The sequence below is a fragment of the Nyctereutes procyonoides genome, unplaced genomic scaffold (assembly GCF_905146905.1).
Source record: "Nyctereutes procyonoides isolate TBG_1078 unplaced genomic scaffold, NYPRO_anot_genome, whole genome shotgun sequence".
Taxonomy (NCBI): Eukaryota; Metazoa; Chordata; class Mammalia; order Carnivora; family Canidae; genus Nyctereutes; species Nyctereutes procyonoides.
In genome coordinates, this window is record NW_026575136.1 from 14995927 (window position 1) to 15013306 (window position 17380).

Consider the following 17380-nt stretch of genomic DNA (forward strand, 5'->3'; position numbering starts at 1 on the left):
TTATGCACACCAACTATCTTATAGTAGGGTTATATCAGAAATGAGCTTGATATTTTTTACATGAATAAAATGGGAATCTACCTATCTACATTATTATTAGCCAATGCTAGTATAGAAATTTAAAGAGCTTTAAAGACTTCCACTCCAATTTCAGCTTCCACTCCAATTAATTTTTCTTTATGAGTAACAAAAATATTCAGCATCATTAGGGAATGAGATGGTCCATATAACTGATAACAAAGCTGAACTTTATCAAAGTACTTAAAAAACTTATCCCCCTTTAATGGAAATCATTTCAGAAAGCAGGTTTAGGATGTCTGACAAAACATACTATAGGAGTCATTATTACTAACATAAATTAACATATTTTTCAGATACAATGATGATCCAAGCTAATTACGTGACACAGGAAAAAGGTAAGTAGACAAGACCATAGTGCCTTTAGGAAATTTTTATTCTCTTCACTGTCAGATGTCATTCCACACTGATGACTAATTAACTGGCTCCATTTCTTAAAATGCTTCTAAGCATTTTACTTAAGCAATTACTGCTAAGTTGATAATTAATGACACCAGATTCTATTTCAAAAGTGAGAGTAAAAGAACTGAATTCTCAATTTTCACTCTAATCTCTATTTGAAGAACTGGATTTTATATTAAGTAGTATTTCCCAATTTTCAGGGGTATTTCAAATAGTTAAGGATAATGAAAAATACTCCCTTTGTAAGTGAAGCATGGTATTTTTAAAAATCCTCCTATAACAAACATAAAAGCTAATTTGCAATGTTGTGTTAAAATAAAATCAGCATTAAATGCATAGTCTGACAATATATTAAAAATTTTAAACTGAACTCTGCTATCTGCTACATGGGTGAAGTCACATATTATATGTATGTCTCAACAGCTGTATTTATAAATACTGTACATGATGCCCTTATTCAATTTTCCAATGGTAAATTAATTTTTTTAATCAAAGTATAATTTTAAAATTTACAAGCTCATTTATAATATAACCCTTAAATGAATTTTTAATTAGAGATTTCTCACTGCAGATTTACCCAATTATGGTTAGTGAACATTAGTAACATACTCTAAAAAATGTTAAATAATGACAGAAAATGAATTATCAAAGCAGCTCACCATGCAGGTTTGATTTTGTAATAAGACTTCCAGCAACAATGGTATTCTGGTATCCTAGTTTCAGTGGAATCAAATCAAATAAAAATCTATTTAAAATCTATAGAACTGATATCTAGAGCAACAAGAAAATAAGAGCCCATAAAACGGTTATACCATTTAAAACGTTCTAATCATTTAATTTTTAAAAATAAGACCTGTGTTTGAACAATCCTATTTATGAAGGATTGTTTCAATGTGAATGACATAGATATGTAAAAAATTAACATTAAAAATTATTTTTTTTCTGTGTTACCTTCAAGATCCTCAAGTTCCTTAGGTTTAGCCCAGCGGGATTCTTTAGTTTGAGAATTATAATAGTAAGGCTTTCCAGAGTCAGATTTGTATTCCTTCCAGGGACATTTAGATAAAAGTTGCTAAAGGAAAATAAAAATCTTCAGTTAATACCATCACTTATTATTCACATCTCTGCTTCACTAAATATTATCAGAATCTTTACAAATCAAATGCTTTTGAGATAAGCTACCAATCACAGCATACTTAGGTGATGTTATTTGAGAGCGCCAAATCTTAACCACTAGACCACCAGGGAAGGTGATGTTATTTGAAATATTATTTAATCTTTCCAATAATATGCAACATCCATACCATTATTTCTAATTTATACTGTTGCTTATAGAAAGTAACTTGTTTAAGATAACACACCTAATTAAGGGGCAGACGCAAGACTCAAAAATCAGGTCTATATAAATTTCAAATCCTATTTGCTACTGCCATTTATACTCCACCATAAGTAAAATCTGTATCAAACACATTATGACAGACTTCTCAAATACTAATAAAAGTAGGAAAAACATGAAAACTAGGAAAAAGCAAACCCTGCTTTATCCATGCTTAGACAAGGTTTATGGCTATAATTTATTAAACCTATGTGAACTATCTTATGTAAGAAAGCAAAAAAAGTATGATATACTTAAAACCTAATATATATAACACTGGCTAGGGTGGCATGAGAATGCTACTGAAAACTCTTATTTAGATGATATTTTGGTGATGATATTTAAGGAAGAAGTATTTGCTTATGTCAGACCTGGGATAAAAAAATTTTTACTATCTGCCAACCTTCCATCCCAAGTATTGCTGTGCGTTAATATGGTGGCCTGGAAAATATTTTTGTATCTTCAAATTCTTTAATTAAGAGGGAGAAAATAAAGATACGCTGCCAATTAGAAAAAAATCCCCAAGTATGGCCTGAAATGCCAGATCAACTCTTCCTTAGGACTCCAGAGTTCCCTATTATACCATATGCAATAATGTTTACTCAGTTTATTCCTTCAATCTAATTTCCCCACTGTATATTTTAAATGATAAAATTTGCAACACAAAAAGAAATAAACATGCTTTTCACGGGCTTTTTCCAGAGACGATTTCCCACTCTTATAGAAGGAAGTACTTGTAATCTAATTTAATCTCCATTACGCCAACTCAGTGGAAACTTAAGAATTCATTGGAAAACATGGAATCACCTAGGTTTGCTATAAAAGGAAAATAGTTTAAAATGTGAATTTAAAAAATGGAGGGCAAGCAGTGAGAGTCCTTCTGCTCTTCAAATTTATTCTTTAAATCATCTTTCTCAAATTGATGCCACTTGATAAGGGTTCCTGAGCAGGGGCAAAAAATAAAAAATCAGTAAACAAAATTGGTCTTTCCTCCTACCAAATACCCATGAAATCCAAAAAAAAAAAAAAAAAAGAATCCATTTAACAATCCCTAAAAATTTTATTTTATTTATTTTTAAAGATTCTATTTATTTATTCATGAGACACACAGAGAGAGAGAGAGAGAGAGAGAGAGAGAGAGAGAGAGAGAGAAGCAGGCTCCATGCAGGGAGCCCGACGTGGGACTCGATCCCGGGACTCCAGGATCCCGCCCTGGGCCAAAGGCAGACATTCAATCTCTGAGCCACCCAGGAATCCCCGCCCCCTATAAATTTTGAAGGCTCAAACTTTTACCTCAGCCGGTGTTTTCAGATCATCTGGTTTCTCCCAAGTGGACTGTTTTGTTTCAGTATTATAGTAATAAGTCCTTCCATCAGGTGATTTATGCTCAGTCCACATTGATTTCTAAAGAGCAAAAAATTACAGAAATTATTTTAACAGTGCTATACCAGTGAACATCAGTTTTCATTAGTTTTATTAACAATATGCAAACAAAAGTACAAAAATAGTCATACTTCTCACTTTTAAGTCATTTAGAATAATTCATCAATGCAAGTAGTAGGGAGATAACTGACCATTTTAGAAGTATTTCAAAAGTGGCATGGATCTATTGAGGTTTTAGAATCTCTGTATTCTACGAAGTATCTCTGAAGGATAAGGATATGACTGTTTCTTCTGAGAATGGTAATTCTGTAACACACACAAGACAATCTACATGCAACACAACCTATGCCTTGTAGCTAAAATATATGAAGTAGATGCTAGTGTTGTATAGGTGGATTGCTCATTAGCTCAACAACTTGAATTCAAAGTACCTCAACTTGGACAAAGTTCTAGACTGACATGCCATAAAGACGCAGCTGTCAAAGCTAGAAAGGATGCATTTTGGATGACAGAATTTATCAAGCAAGGTGAAATTTAACAGGGATAAAAAGTGAATCCAAATGCTTCAACATAAAACAGGTGATAGTATTATGTGACACTGGTGTAGAACGTATATACACTCTAGGACCCAGACGAACTACTAAGAACCTACTCAAAACTGCTAGTAAAACTTCAGGTATCAAGAGACATGATGCCTCAGATAAAGGCTGGTTAAGAGTTTTACAAGGTTCCCATACATAAACACATAAAATAATAATAAAAGGGGTGGTAAGAAACTTTGAGAAATGATAGGTGTCTGTGGTCTTGGTGGTGATAGTTTCTCAGGTATATATTTATTCCCCAAATCATCTGGTTATACACATTAAGTATGTACAGCTTTATATGTCAATTATTTCTTAAGACGTTTAAAAAAAGTAATTTTACAAGGAATCATGAATAAATAAATTACTGAATGACATCAAAGGTATTAAGTTCAGTTCCAGGTACCAGATTATTTAGATTGTAACAAAGTATGGTTGAAAAAGGGTTAGAGATGACCTGTATCACATTTCTTCAAATCTAAGACAAAACACTGTACATATATTTCTAAGAAAAAGTAAAATCATCTTCAAACTATCACATGCTTTTTAACACTCAGATTTTACTTTGCACTTCTGAAAGATGTATTCTTACTTAGGCACTTTTAATCAAAACTCAGTTTTTTAATAAATAAAAGGAAAAATAGGCAAAACAGTTAAGCTGTTCCTTAAACTTTCACACTGAGACCATTTTTTGAATGAGAGCTGTAGACGTCCATTATATCCCACATGTATTGATCATTCCCTTTGTCAATAATACTGGTAACACAGCATTTATTAAAACTGAAAATCACCGGCATTCATTCTTAACTATCTTCTGTACTTAAAGCCGAACCTTCTTTCTTCCTTCTCAACTTTACTGAGAAATAGCACACACCTACTTCTGATTTCTGCGTTGGGAATGTGGTTCAACATACATCATTTTATTGCTTTTTCTACTCTCTCACCATAATCACTTTATTCCTAGCTGATAAAAGTGCTCTGTCATCATTATTTCTAGAACTTTCTCTCAAACCACTGACATTCATTCTTCTGATGTTGGCACTTTTGTTGTTCAAATTATGCACAACTAAGCCATAACTGCTGCTTGCAGACTGGATATAAGACACGATGGATTATAGAACGAATCTCCATTTCAGACATGTTCAATGGTCAAAGCAAATATGCTATTTAATGAAGATTTGCAAAATGAGGGGATGGAGAACAAGTAAAGATGACTTAAGGACACAAATTAATGTGATTTTAACACAAGTAGATGAGGCAAGATGATTATTTTCTAAAACTTCTTGGAAGAAAATGAGTTAATGTGAAGGAATTATAAATAGCCATTAGAATTCAAAGAAGAAACTTGATACAATTTGAGCTGTTTGATAACAAAATGTCTGCTTTTCATAGAGATTCTTCATTAAGTCATCTGACATGACTATTTACCAAATGGATTGTGCATGGTGTAGCAGGAGAGTTAGATAGTTCAAAAGATGTATTAAATTCCTTAACTTGTTCTAGCATCTTGAGCAGCATATAACAACTATAATCTTTCTGGAGCAAATATTATAGTAACTGCTGAAATACTTAGCTTATTGTTACTTTAACATCTTTTAACCTAAAGGTGATGTGATTTAGAAATATATGGAAGCCTCAACTACGAGTACTGCTTTACTTCACAAATTCTGCTAAGGCATACAGAGGTTTGTATTTCTTTTATTTTTTAAAAAATGAACCCAACAGCATCTCAGGACTGCACTAAAGAGGAATCTATTAAGTTCCAAAATTATATTTAAATTTCCTAAGTTGCACCTGCTAAAGGGCATTCAGGAAAAGAGGAAGTTCACCAGAAACAAACTTATGAAAAAATGGAATTAAAAGAGACAAAGTACACTTTACCAAATAATAGGGACAAAGAGGAGAAATATACAAACCAGTAAAACAAGAAGCAATTTAGTATTCACTAGCCATTACTTTATTTAAGCCTTAAAACTATACAAACCAGTATGAACACACTATCCTCATTTTTCAAATAAGAAAACCAAGGCTTACAAGGGTTAATAACTTGCTCATAGTGATTCAGGGAGTAAATAATAAAACTAGAACAATTCAGTCAAATTTGCTTCTAAAGACCACATTTTACCCACACAAATGCTGTGCCAAGGGTATTATATTCAGAACAGTCTAATTGTCAATAAGGACAGATGAATTCCTGATCTATTAACGAGTGGTAAGCACTGTGCTATGCCACTCACTGCTCTGCATCAATTCTCAATTCTTTAACTCCACTCAAGTAGATACTATTTATTATCTCCACTTTATAAAAAGAGAAAATGGAGCATAAGAAAGTACAGGAACATGCCCAAGTTTAACACAGTTGGCTAGTGAGTTAATTACAACATTGTCCTGGCCCACCCACTAAGTTCCTATTAAGGGCAAGGCTCCAACACTTTGCATCAATAGTTAGAAACAATCATTTCAGATAGGAATATAAATTTTGTCCTAATGTCTTAACTAATAAATCTACTTATAGAAGTCAATTCTGGAGAAAAATGATTTATCTGATAAACTTTTGCTCCTTTTCCTTCAATGCACCTAATCTGGAACTTAAAACTGTATCTTGCTTCTGCTCAAAACTAGTAAGTAGTATTTTAAAAGAAAAATTTAAAAAAATGCATCTTTGAATGTTAAATATAAGATGAAGAATGGCATAAAACATTAATGCATATATCAGTAACAACCATAAAGTTGTCCTATGAAAGTCCTCATAGGACAAAATATATGACTTAGGCAAGTAGTTATATTAAGTAATGAGGACAGCACAGTCTACTCAAAAAACTTATTTTCCTAAAAATCACTACTTTAAAAAAAAAATAAGACCTTTCTAGAGCAATAAACAAATGCTGCCCATCACATATTTAGATTGTCCTTGCCTAATCATAGAATACCTGACAAAGAGATGTGTATTCTGAATGGGCCAAAACCAGGACATTACTTTTAACCATAAGATTAGTTGCTTTGAAGACTTGTAGAACAATCCTTGCACTGGAGCTCTAGTATTACTCTGTACTTTTGTTACAGATGACAGCCTTCCCAAAATTACTTTATTACTGACAGTTACTGTTATTATAAAAAGCTGTCAACACAAATGATAGTTCTGCAGAATCAACCAAAAGTTAACATTCTTACAAATGATAAACCAAAATCATAAATTTGCAAATAAGGAATTAAAAAACTATCATCCTTAATATACAAAACTCTACTATAATTAATAAGACAATCTAATGGAAAAATACAGCCATTAACAGGACTCAATACAGATAATATAATTAGATGTTCAACTTCACTAGTAAATCAAGGAAGCATACATTAAATGAAAACTTTTTGTTCATCAGACAAGTGACAGTTAAAGACTACTGATATACAATGTTAGGAGGGTGTGAGGAGAAGTACACGGTCGCGCCAGTGCTGGTTCACAGGCAATTTACTGGTTCTCATCAAAATTGAAAATGCAAACAAAAGACAAAGAAAAATGCAAAGAATCCCCTGATGCTGGTATTTCACGCCACAAAGCCCCATGGTATGCAGTTGCAGAGATGGGCAAGAATGTTCTCTGCAGGATTACTTGTAATGGGGAGAAGCTGGAGGTAGGTCAATATCTACCCACAGCTAGGGTCCCATTCACACTGTACACGTATCTTATGGATATCTGTGTTCTGATATAATAGAAAATGTCTAAGATGCAGTGTTAAATACAGAACAAGACATTGTGGTATAGCGGCAAAAAATATACAGAAAATGTTTAAAAGAAAAAAAAAGACTGGATAAAAGGAAAAAATGAATATATATAATTATCAAGAGAGCTAATATACTTCACAATTGACTTGTGAATAAATTCAATATACTTAAACTAAAATAAACCTAAGTACACAAGATAAACATTTACATTCATGACTATTTCTGTAGTCAAGTATAAGCTCAACTGAATGAAACCAAGAGAAAAAACATGACTAAACTGAAACACTACATAGGTAGAAAAGTTCCCTCAACTACTCTAAATAAGGAAAATAAGAAAAAGATAAAATACAAGATTAGAATTAAGGAAGAACATAATTGCAAATCGAAGATTTACAACCAACTCCCAAAATCTAGAGCAAATCATTTCCTCACAAACTATTATAATTTGCCCTGGAAGAAACACATCATACAAAAATATTCCAATTACTACAAAAGGAACTAAAAGATACCCAACTAGATAATTTCATAGCAGAATATCATGTATGATTTAAAGAACACAAAATTACAATGTCCTTGTTTCAGATCATAGTAAAAGATGAAAAGCTGTGAAACCTGCAGTGTATATACGCAAAGTAGAATTGACTATGCCAGGGTGGTTTAATATTGGGAAATCAGTAAGGAAATTATTTCTATTAACAAACTGAGAAAAGAAACTATCGCAGGAACACACCAAGAGACTCGGTATGATCAAACCACATCCTCAAAATTATGACAGGTCAGATACATTAAAAAAATAAGAACAAAAATCCTAGAAATAACAAAAAAAAATCAAAATGATGAAGGGCAACTTACTGAAAACCAATAAAAAGTTATTCTAAAGCCACTTCTTAAAATCATGACCAAAATGTGGGTCTATAATCACTGTATTTCAACAACACTTAATAGCAAATAACTATTTATATAATAAATAATAGGAAATAACTGATATAAATATTTGGGAAAGAGATAAATTCTCTTATCTTAACTGCTAAAGATTCTAATAAAATCTAACTGAAATAAAAAAAAAGTATTCTAATTTCCCAGGAAAACTGATAAACATACCTAGCACTAAGCTAAATATAAAAATAATTTCTGAACTGGCAATAACTAGTTTGCAGTAAAAATGTAAAAAAAAAATCCTATTTACAATACATCAAGATTTTAGAAGGCAAAATAAAAAAAAATTTAAAAAGCTATGATAGCAGTTTCTCCTACCTAAACAGAATTTAAAACAAAAACCATAATGAAAATGAGGGACTTACTATGGATAAAAAATAACAGACCAAAAACTTATTCTGGACATACATGTGTTTAGTAATTCAGCCTTGAAATACACAGCAACAACAACAAAAATACAGGGAGAAAAAGATGACATCTTTTTAAGTTAAGGATTTTAAGACACTCCTCTTCTTAGGCAGAGCAAAGAGATGAAAGATACGCCAAAATAGGATAACAAAATAACTTTAAATTAAAAGCACACAGAATATCCCTAAAAATTGATCTTAAAATAGACATAAGTGAAGCTTTAATAAAATGCAAACAATATTCCACAGGCTATGCTTCCCCCCCCCCCGCCATGCTTTCTGATAATATGCAAAAAAAAAAAAGTAGTATACTTAAAAAAAAAAGTCATCCAAAGGCATGATACATGAAAGAAGTAACTGACAAACTGGACTTCTTTAAAAATTTCTATTCTGCCAAAGGCAAAGTAAAGACAATGAAATGACAAGCCACAGACTGGAAGAAAATACCTGCAAAGGATACATCTGATAAAAAAAAAAATAAATTTATCCAGATATTACAAAGACCTCCCTGTTGAACTTAAAACCCAGGGATACCTAGGTGGCTCAGAGGTTTAGCACCTGCCTTTGGCTCAGGGTGTGAACCCAGGATCCAGAATCAAGTTCTGCATTGGGCTCCCTGCGGGGAAGCCTGCTTCTCCCTCTATGTCTCTGCCTCTCTCTCATGAATAAATAAGTAAATCTTGAAATAAATAAATAAATATACAAACAAACTTAAAACCCAGGGGCCCCTGAGTGGCTCGGTGGGTTGTGTCCAAGATATGATTTGGGCTCAGTTCATGATTGCATGGGTCATGAGATCAAGCCCCAAGTAGGGCTCTACACTCAGTGAGGAGCTTGCTTAGGAGTCTCTATCTCTCCCCCATGCCCACACTTGCACATACTCTCTCTCAAACAAATAATTTTTTAAAAAAATTAAGAAAAAAAAATGAATATGAGCAACCCAGGGACACCTGTGCAGCTCAGCTGGTTATGTGACTCTTGATTTTGGCTCAGGTCACGATCTCAGTGTTGTGAGATCAACCCTTGCACTGGACTCTGTGCTGGGTGTAGAGTCTGCTTAAGATTCTCTCTCCATCTCTCTGTTCCCCTTCTCACCTCATTCTCTCCCACTCTAAAAAAAATATGAACCCAATTAAGAAATGGTCAAAAGATCTGAACAGATACCTCACCAAAAGACAGAGGTGGTAAATAAGCCTATGACAAGATGCTTAAGATGCTTAACATTGACACCAAAGAACTGCAAATTAAAATTAAATGCCTTTTATTACGGGGGGGGGGGGATTCAAAATGAGTAGCCACTTTGGAAGACAGTTTTGCAACCACAAAGCTGCATACATTTATACCATATGATCAAGCAAGCATGCTCAGTGGTTATTTATCCAAATGAGATCAAAACTTATATCCATACAAAGATCTGCTCACTGATGTTTATAATAGTGTTTTATTCATGGTCAAAACCTGGAAGCAAAACTAAGACGTCTTTCAGTAGGTGAATGGATAAACCATGGCAAATCCAGACAATGAAACTATTATTATTACTATTATATTATTCAGTACCAAAAAGAAAAAAGCTATTAAGCCATGAGAAAAATGGAGGAAACTATAATGCAACTAAATGAACAAAGCCAGTCTATAGAAGCTACATACTGTATAATTCTAACTACATGATATTCAGGAAAAGGTAAAAAAATGCAGACACTAAGAAGATTAGTGCTGGCTTGGGGTGGAGGTAGGGAGAGAGCTGAACAGGTGCAGCAAAGAGGATTTTTAGGGTAGTGAAATTATTTTGTACACACTCATGACTATACATGTTATTATTTGTTAAAATTCATAGAATGAATAACCCTGAGAATAAAGTCTAATGTAAACTGGACTATGGGGTGTAACAAAGCATCAGTATAGGATCACTGACTGATAAGAAATATAACACCCTGGTGGGAGATGTTAATATGGGAGGCTATAAGGGGAGAAGATATTAAGAAACTCCTTACTCAGTATTCAACTTTGCTGCCACCCTAAAATTGCTCTAAAAAACAGTCTTAGGGCGCCTGGGTGGCTCAGTCAGTTAAATGTCTGCCTTCGCTCTGGTCATGATACCAGGATCCTAAGATAAGAATCCCACATCAGGCTCCCTGCTCACTCAGCAGGAATCCTACTTCTCCCTCTGCTCCTAGCTTGTGTTCTTGCTCTTTCTCTCTCTCTCTCTCAAATAAACAAAATCTTGGGATCCCTGGCTGGTGCAGCGGTTTGGCGCCTGCCTTTGGCCCAGGGCGGGATCCTGGAGACCCGGGATCGAATCCCACGTCGGGCTCCCGATGCATGGAGCCTGCTTCTCCCTCTGCCTGTGTCTCTGCCTCTCTGTCTCTGTGACTATCATAAATTAAAATAAAAATAAAAATTAAAAAAAAAAAAAACAAAAACAAAATCTTACAAAAAAATAAGTCTTAAAAAAAAAAAAAATCCCAGATCTAGAAACCAAGAAAAACATACTACCCAATATCCTTTCAATAAAGAAATCAAATGAGGGAAAATAGAAAAGAAAATATTGGGAACTCAGCGAAATGAAAACCCTCTATGTCAAAATTTAAGCAACACAGTTAAATCAGTACCAAAAAAAAGTCTAACAGCCATGAGCTAAGTACTCAAAAAGCTGGAAAAAAGGCAAGAGTTATCAAGAAGGAAATAAAGATAGTAAAAATAAACTGAATGGTTACCCCCTCCAAAAGACAGAATAAATAATGGCAATGATAGGACTTCTAACTCTATGCTAAATCATTATTAAACCTCAACAAAACAGATAATGGGGGAATAGTTCAATAAAATTGGAATAGTTCAATAACCACTAAACAAAATTGACAGTTATCTAAAAACTCTATGCTCAGAAAGTATTATTAGGTTCAGAGAGTTTTTATTTGTGTTCTAATATTATTCATCATCTATGCAAATTGTTCTAAGGACCAGACAGAGAAAGCTTACTAATCGTAGAAAAACCACCTAAATAACAAAGGAATTAAATACACGTATATGCAGACATATACACTCTTGACACACTTAATAACTAGGGTTCACCTTAGTAATGCAAAGATGAGATATCATAAAATGTATCTGTGTTCTTGCACTTTTAACAGACTATAACAAAAATATCAAATGACCATCTCTGGATAAGAAAAAAAGCATTGAAGAATTTTAAAAATCAAGTTCATGGAGCCCCTCAGTTGGTAAACCATCTGACTCTTGATTTCAGCTCAAGTCACAATCTCAGGGTCCTGAGATTGAGCTCCAAGTCAGGCTTCATGCAGGGCATGGGGCTTGCTTAAGATTTTCTCTCTTCCTCTCCCTCTGCCCCCTAAAAGTACCCTCCTCCACTCTGGCTTGTATGCATACATTACATTCTAAAAATAAATTTAAAAATGAATGAATGAATAAATAAAATAAAGTTCATAATGACTTCTCTCAGCAAACCAGGAACAGAAGTGTTATATGTGTCCCTTACACTCTAAAAGTAAATAAATATATAAATAAATAAAAGCTCACAATGACCTCTTCTCAGCAAACCACGAATAGAAATGTCAATTTAATAAAGGTGATTTATCAAAAGGCAACAGTAGAAAAAAAAAAGATACAGTAAGTATATTAAATGGAGAAATTTAATACATATGCTCTGTAAGAGAGAAAACAAGTTAAAGATGCCTGCTTATCACTGCTGCTGCTCACCATAGTACTAGAGGTTTTGACTGACACAAAAAGTTGAAAGATTAGATATAAAGATTAGAAGAAAAAAGAAGTCAAAATTCATTATATAATATACAAAGAACCCCCAAAGCAACAATTCAGCAAACCTCCTGGAAAACACATATAAAAACGATCATAAAGTATAAGATTCAAAATAGCGCCAAGTCTTATAGAGTATGTATAAACTAACAGAATAAGGAATGGATAAGACTCTAATAGGAAAAATTAGACTTTAATAGACAAAATTTGTCTTTAATAGACAGAAAGAACTGACTACCATGTTCACTGATAAGACTTAGTATTATAAATATGCCCTCATAAACTACATATTCAATGCAACTCCAGTCAAAATACCAAAAATATGTTTTTGGACAACCCGAAACTGATTAAGAAAAAAAAGATACATTTGCAATTGTACCAAAAATAACACAATACCTAGGAAAAAAAGTAACCGAAGATGTTAAAAGAACTATACAGTGGAAACTAGGATAGCTAGTTTCCTAAATGAAATGATCCTAAATGAAAAAAAAAAAGACATAAATAAATGGAGACATTCCATATTCATGGACTGAAAAAATTAATATTGTTCAAATGTCCATACTACCCAAAGTAATCTATACATTCAATGTTATCCCTATCAAAATTCCAAAGGCACTTTTTTTTTAAGATTTTAGTTACTTATTCATGAGAGACCCAGAGAGACAGGCAGTGACATAGGCAGAGGGAGGAACAGGCTCCCTCTGGGGAGCCCAAGTCTGACCTGAGCCAAAGGCAGAGGCTTAACTGAGCCACCCATGTGCCCCAAAGGCATTTTTCAAAGGAACAGAACACACAATCCCAAAATCTGGATGGAACTGCAAAAAGACTGAATAGCCAAAGCAATCCAAAGAACAAAACTGGAGGCATCATGCTCCTTGCTTTCAAATTATATTACCAAGGTACTATAATCAAAATAGTATAGTACTGGCATAAACCTAGATATATGTAGATCAGGGCTCCCCGGGTGGCTCAGCAGTTTAGCGCCTGCCTTCAGTCCAGGGCGTGATCCTGGAGTCCCAGGATAGAGTCTCACATCGGGGTCCCTGCATGGAGCCTGCTTCTCCCTCTGCCTGTGTCCCTGCCTGTCTGTCTGTCTGTCTGTCTGTCTGTCTGTCTCTCTCTCTCTCTCTCTCTCTCTGCTGCTCATGAATAAATAAAATCTTAAAATACACACACACACACACACACATATATACATACATATATGTAGATCAATAAAACAATCAAGATCTTAGAAATAAACTCATGCATAAATGGTTGGTTCATATAGGACAAAGGAGGTAAGAATATACAAGACAGGAAGCCAAATGCAGAAGAATGAAACTAGACTATCTTCATTATGCATAAAAACTAACCCAAAATGGATGGAGGCTTGAATTCATGACCTGAAACCATAAAACTCCTAGGAATAAAGATAAGCAGTAAAAGCTGCTTGACCATTAATTAGTCTTGGCAATGATCTTTAGGATCTGATTCCAACAGCAAAGGCAACAAAAACAAAACAAAACAAGTGGACTACATCAAACTAAAAAAAAAAAACCTTTTGACACGGGATCCCTGGGTGGCTCAGAGGTTTAGTGCCTGCCTTCGGCCCAGGGCGTGATCCTGGAGACCCAGGATCAAGTCCCACATTGGGCTCCCTGCATGGAGCCTGCTTCTCCCTCTGCCTGTGTCTCTGCCTCTCTCTCTCTCTCTCTGTGTCTCTCTCATGAAAAAAATAAATAAAATCTTGGGCAGCCCCGGTGGCTCAGCAGTTTAGTGCCGTCTTCAGCCAAGGGCCTGATCCTAGGGACCCAGGATTGAGTCCCACGTCAGGCTCCCTGCATGGAGCCTGCTTCTCCCTCTGCCTGAGTCTCTGCCTCTCTGTCGCTGTGTCTCTCATGAATAAATAAATAAAATCTTTAAAAAAATAAGATAAATAAAGTCTTAAAAAAAAAAACCTTTTGACAAAACAATAATCAACAAAATGAAAAAACAACCTGCTTAATGGAAGAAAAATATCTGCAAATCATGTATATAGAGTTAATATCCAAAATATATAAAGAGCTCATACAAGGCACAGCAAAAGCCCCCCCCCCCCAAATAATCTGATAAAAAAACGAGCAGAGCATCTGAATAGACATTTTCCCAGAAAACACATATAGATGGCCAACAGATAGGTGTTAGAATGTGGGGAAAAAGGAAACCTACATGTACTGTTGATGGCAATGTAACTAGTGTAGCCACTATGGAAAATAATATGAAGGCTCCTCAAAAATTTAGAAATAGAACTACCATACAATCCAGCAATTCCACTTCTGGGTATTTAGTCAAAGAAAATGAAAACTTAAAAAGACACATGTAATTTGGGGAATATAAAAAACAGTGAAAGGAAATAAAGGGGAAAGGAGAAAAAATGAGTGGGAAATATCAGAAAGGGAGACAACATGAAAGACTCCTAATTCTGGGAAACGAAACTAGGGGTGGTGGAAGGGGAGGTGGGTGGGGGGTGGGGGGGACTGGATGATGGGCACTGAGGTGGCACTTGACGGGATGAGCACTGGGTGTTATTCTGTATGTTGGCAAACTAAACACCAATAAAAAATAAATTTATTAAAAAAAAAAAAAAAAACGACAGACACATGTACCCCCAAGTTCACAGCAGCCTTATTTACAAAAGCCAAGATAGGAAAGGTGTACACACACACACACACACACACACACACACACACACACACACACGAATACTATTCAGCTATAAAAAAGAATAAAATCTTGCCATTTGCAAAACACAGATGGACCTTGAAGGCGTTATGTTAAGCGAAAAGTCAAATGGAGAAAGGTAAGCACCATTTGACTTCCCTTACATATAGAATTTTAAAAAGAATATAAAATCCAAACTTAGATACAAAGAACAGATTGAGGGTGAGGGTTCGAAATGGGTGAAGAGGATAAATAGGTGCATAGTACCAGTTATAAAATAAGTTAACTCATGGAGATGTAACACATAGCATAGTAACAACAATAATACTGTGCTGTATATTTCAAAGTTTTGGGAAGTAAATCTTAAAAGTCTTTATCACACGAAAAAAAGATCTGCAACTATGTATGAATAGATGTTAACTAAATTGTGATCATTTCACAGTGTATAGATAACAAATAATTTTGTACAATCTAAAATGTTATGTCAATTATACCTCAACAAAGAAACAAGTATGAAACATATAAAGAAAAAAGGAGAAGAGGGGGATCCCTGGGTGGCTCAGCGGTTTGGCGCCTGCCTTTGGCCCAGGGCGCGATCCTGGAGCCCCAGGATCGAGTTCTGAGTCAGGCTCCCGCCATGGAGTCTGCTTCTCCCTCCCCGTGTCTCTGCCTCTCTCTCTCTCTCTCTCTCTCTCTCTCTCTCTAGAGAATTAAATATAATCCCAGAATACCACAATTTTGTCTTTTTAGTGTGTGTGGGTATATATATATATATTTACAGATTTTTTTGGAGGGGGATACAGGAATTCATACACTATATATGTGAAAATAGCTAAAGCAATAATGAAGAGAGAAACAACGAAGACGTGCCTAAATAAATAAATAAATCTTTAAAAAAAAAAGAGAGAAAAGAAAAAAGGAGAAGAAAAAAACCACAATACATCTACAAAAAAAATTCGTAAGCTTTTCCCAATATATGCATATCTTTGGGCATATAACCAAATGAGCACCTGTTAGGAAGGGTGTTATAGGGAGGGGAGGGAAGATGAAGAAAAAGTGGAAAAATATGTGAGGAATCCTCCAAGGATCAATGACAATGACCATGATCTGAAGAGTTCAAATAACTCAAATTTGTGTACCCAAAATCTAAAAAGAATTAAAGCAAATAGGAAATTTTCAAATACACAGTATTTTTAGATGGGAAAATAGAAGAGTAGAAAATGTGAATTCTTCCAAAATTGAAACGAATTAAATATAATCCCAGAATACCACAATTTTGTCTTTAGTGTGTGTGGGTATATGTATATTTACAGATTTTTTAGGGGGATACAGGAATTCATACACTAATATGTGAAAATAGCTAAAGCAGTAACGAAGAGAGAAACAACAAAGAAGTGTCTTAATAAACTTTTTAAAAGATTTATTCATTTATATGAGAGAGAGAGAGAGAGAGAGAGAGAGAGAGAGAGAGAGAAAATGCAGGGGAGGGGCAGAGAGAACCCTCAAGCAGACTCCTTGCTGAGCACAGAGTCTGACTTGAGGGCTGGATTCCAGGACCCTGAGATCATGACCTGAGAAGAAATCAAGATTTGGCTGCCTAACTGAGCCGCCCAGATTACTATTAAAGCTGTTTTAATCAGAAAATGTGCAATACTGGATGAAAAATAAACAAATAGAGATGGAAAATATAAAAGAAAACCCAGAAGGAGAAGCCAGAATATGTGTGAATTTGACATATGATTAAAAAGCTATTTCAGGGTGTCTGGGTGGCTCAGTCCATGATCCCAGAGTCCTGGGATGGAGCCCCACTTAGCAAGGAGCCTGCTTATCCCTCTCTCTCTGTGCATCTCCCCACCTGCTCAAGTGTGTGTGCTCACCTTCTATCTCTCAAATAAATAAAATCTTAAAAAAAAAAAAAAAAGATTATTTCAATTTAGGAAAAAAGGTTTGATAGCCAACTGACACAACCAAAACACTAATGGTGGTCCCTTCGAGGTGGAAAAACGTAGGGTGAAATTCACTTTCTTCGTTTTAACTTATGTCTG

The 17380-nt window shown here is 34.6% G+C and overlaps 1 protein-coding gene across 4 annotated transcripts in view; it reads right to left on the bottom strand.

The window, feature by feature from the left end:
* LOC129495394 (pre-mRNA-processing factor 40 homolog A-like) overlaps positions 1 to 17380 on the bottom strand; it is a 59229-nt gene that overhangs the window by 22927 nt on the left and 18922 nt on the right. For 2 of the 4 annotated variants that reach the window (XM_055302847.1, XM_055302846.1), the window contains exons 6-8: positions 3149 to 3259; positions 1432 to 1552; positions 1140 to 1193 (exon numbers count right to left, since the gene is read on the bottom strand). In XM_055302847.1, the coding sequence (XP_055158822.1) occupies positions 1140 to 1193; positions 1432 to 1552; positions 3149 to 3259 (286 nt within the window). The remainder of the gene's footprint in view (positions 1 to 1139; positions 1194 to 1431; positions 1553 to 3148; positions 3260 to 17380) is intronic. The other 2 variants (XM_055302849.1, XM_055302848.1) reach the window with 1 other exon arrangement.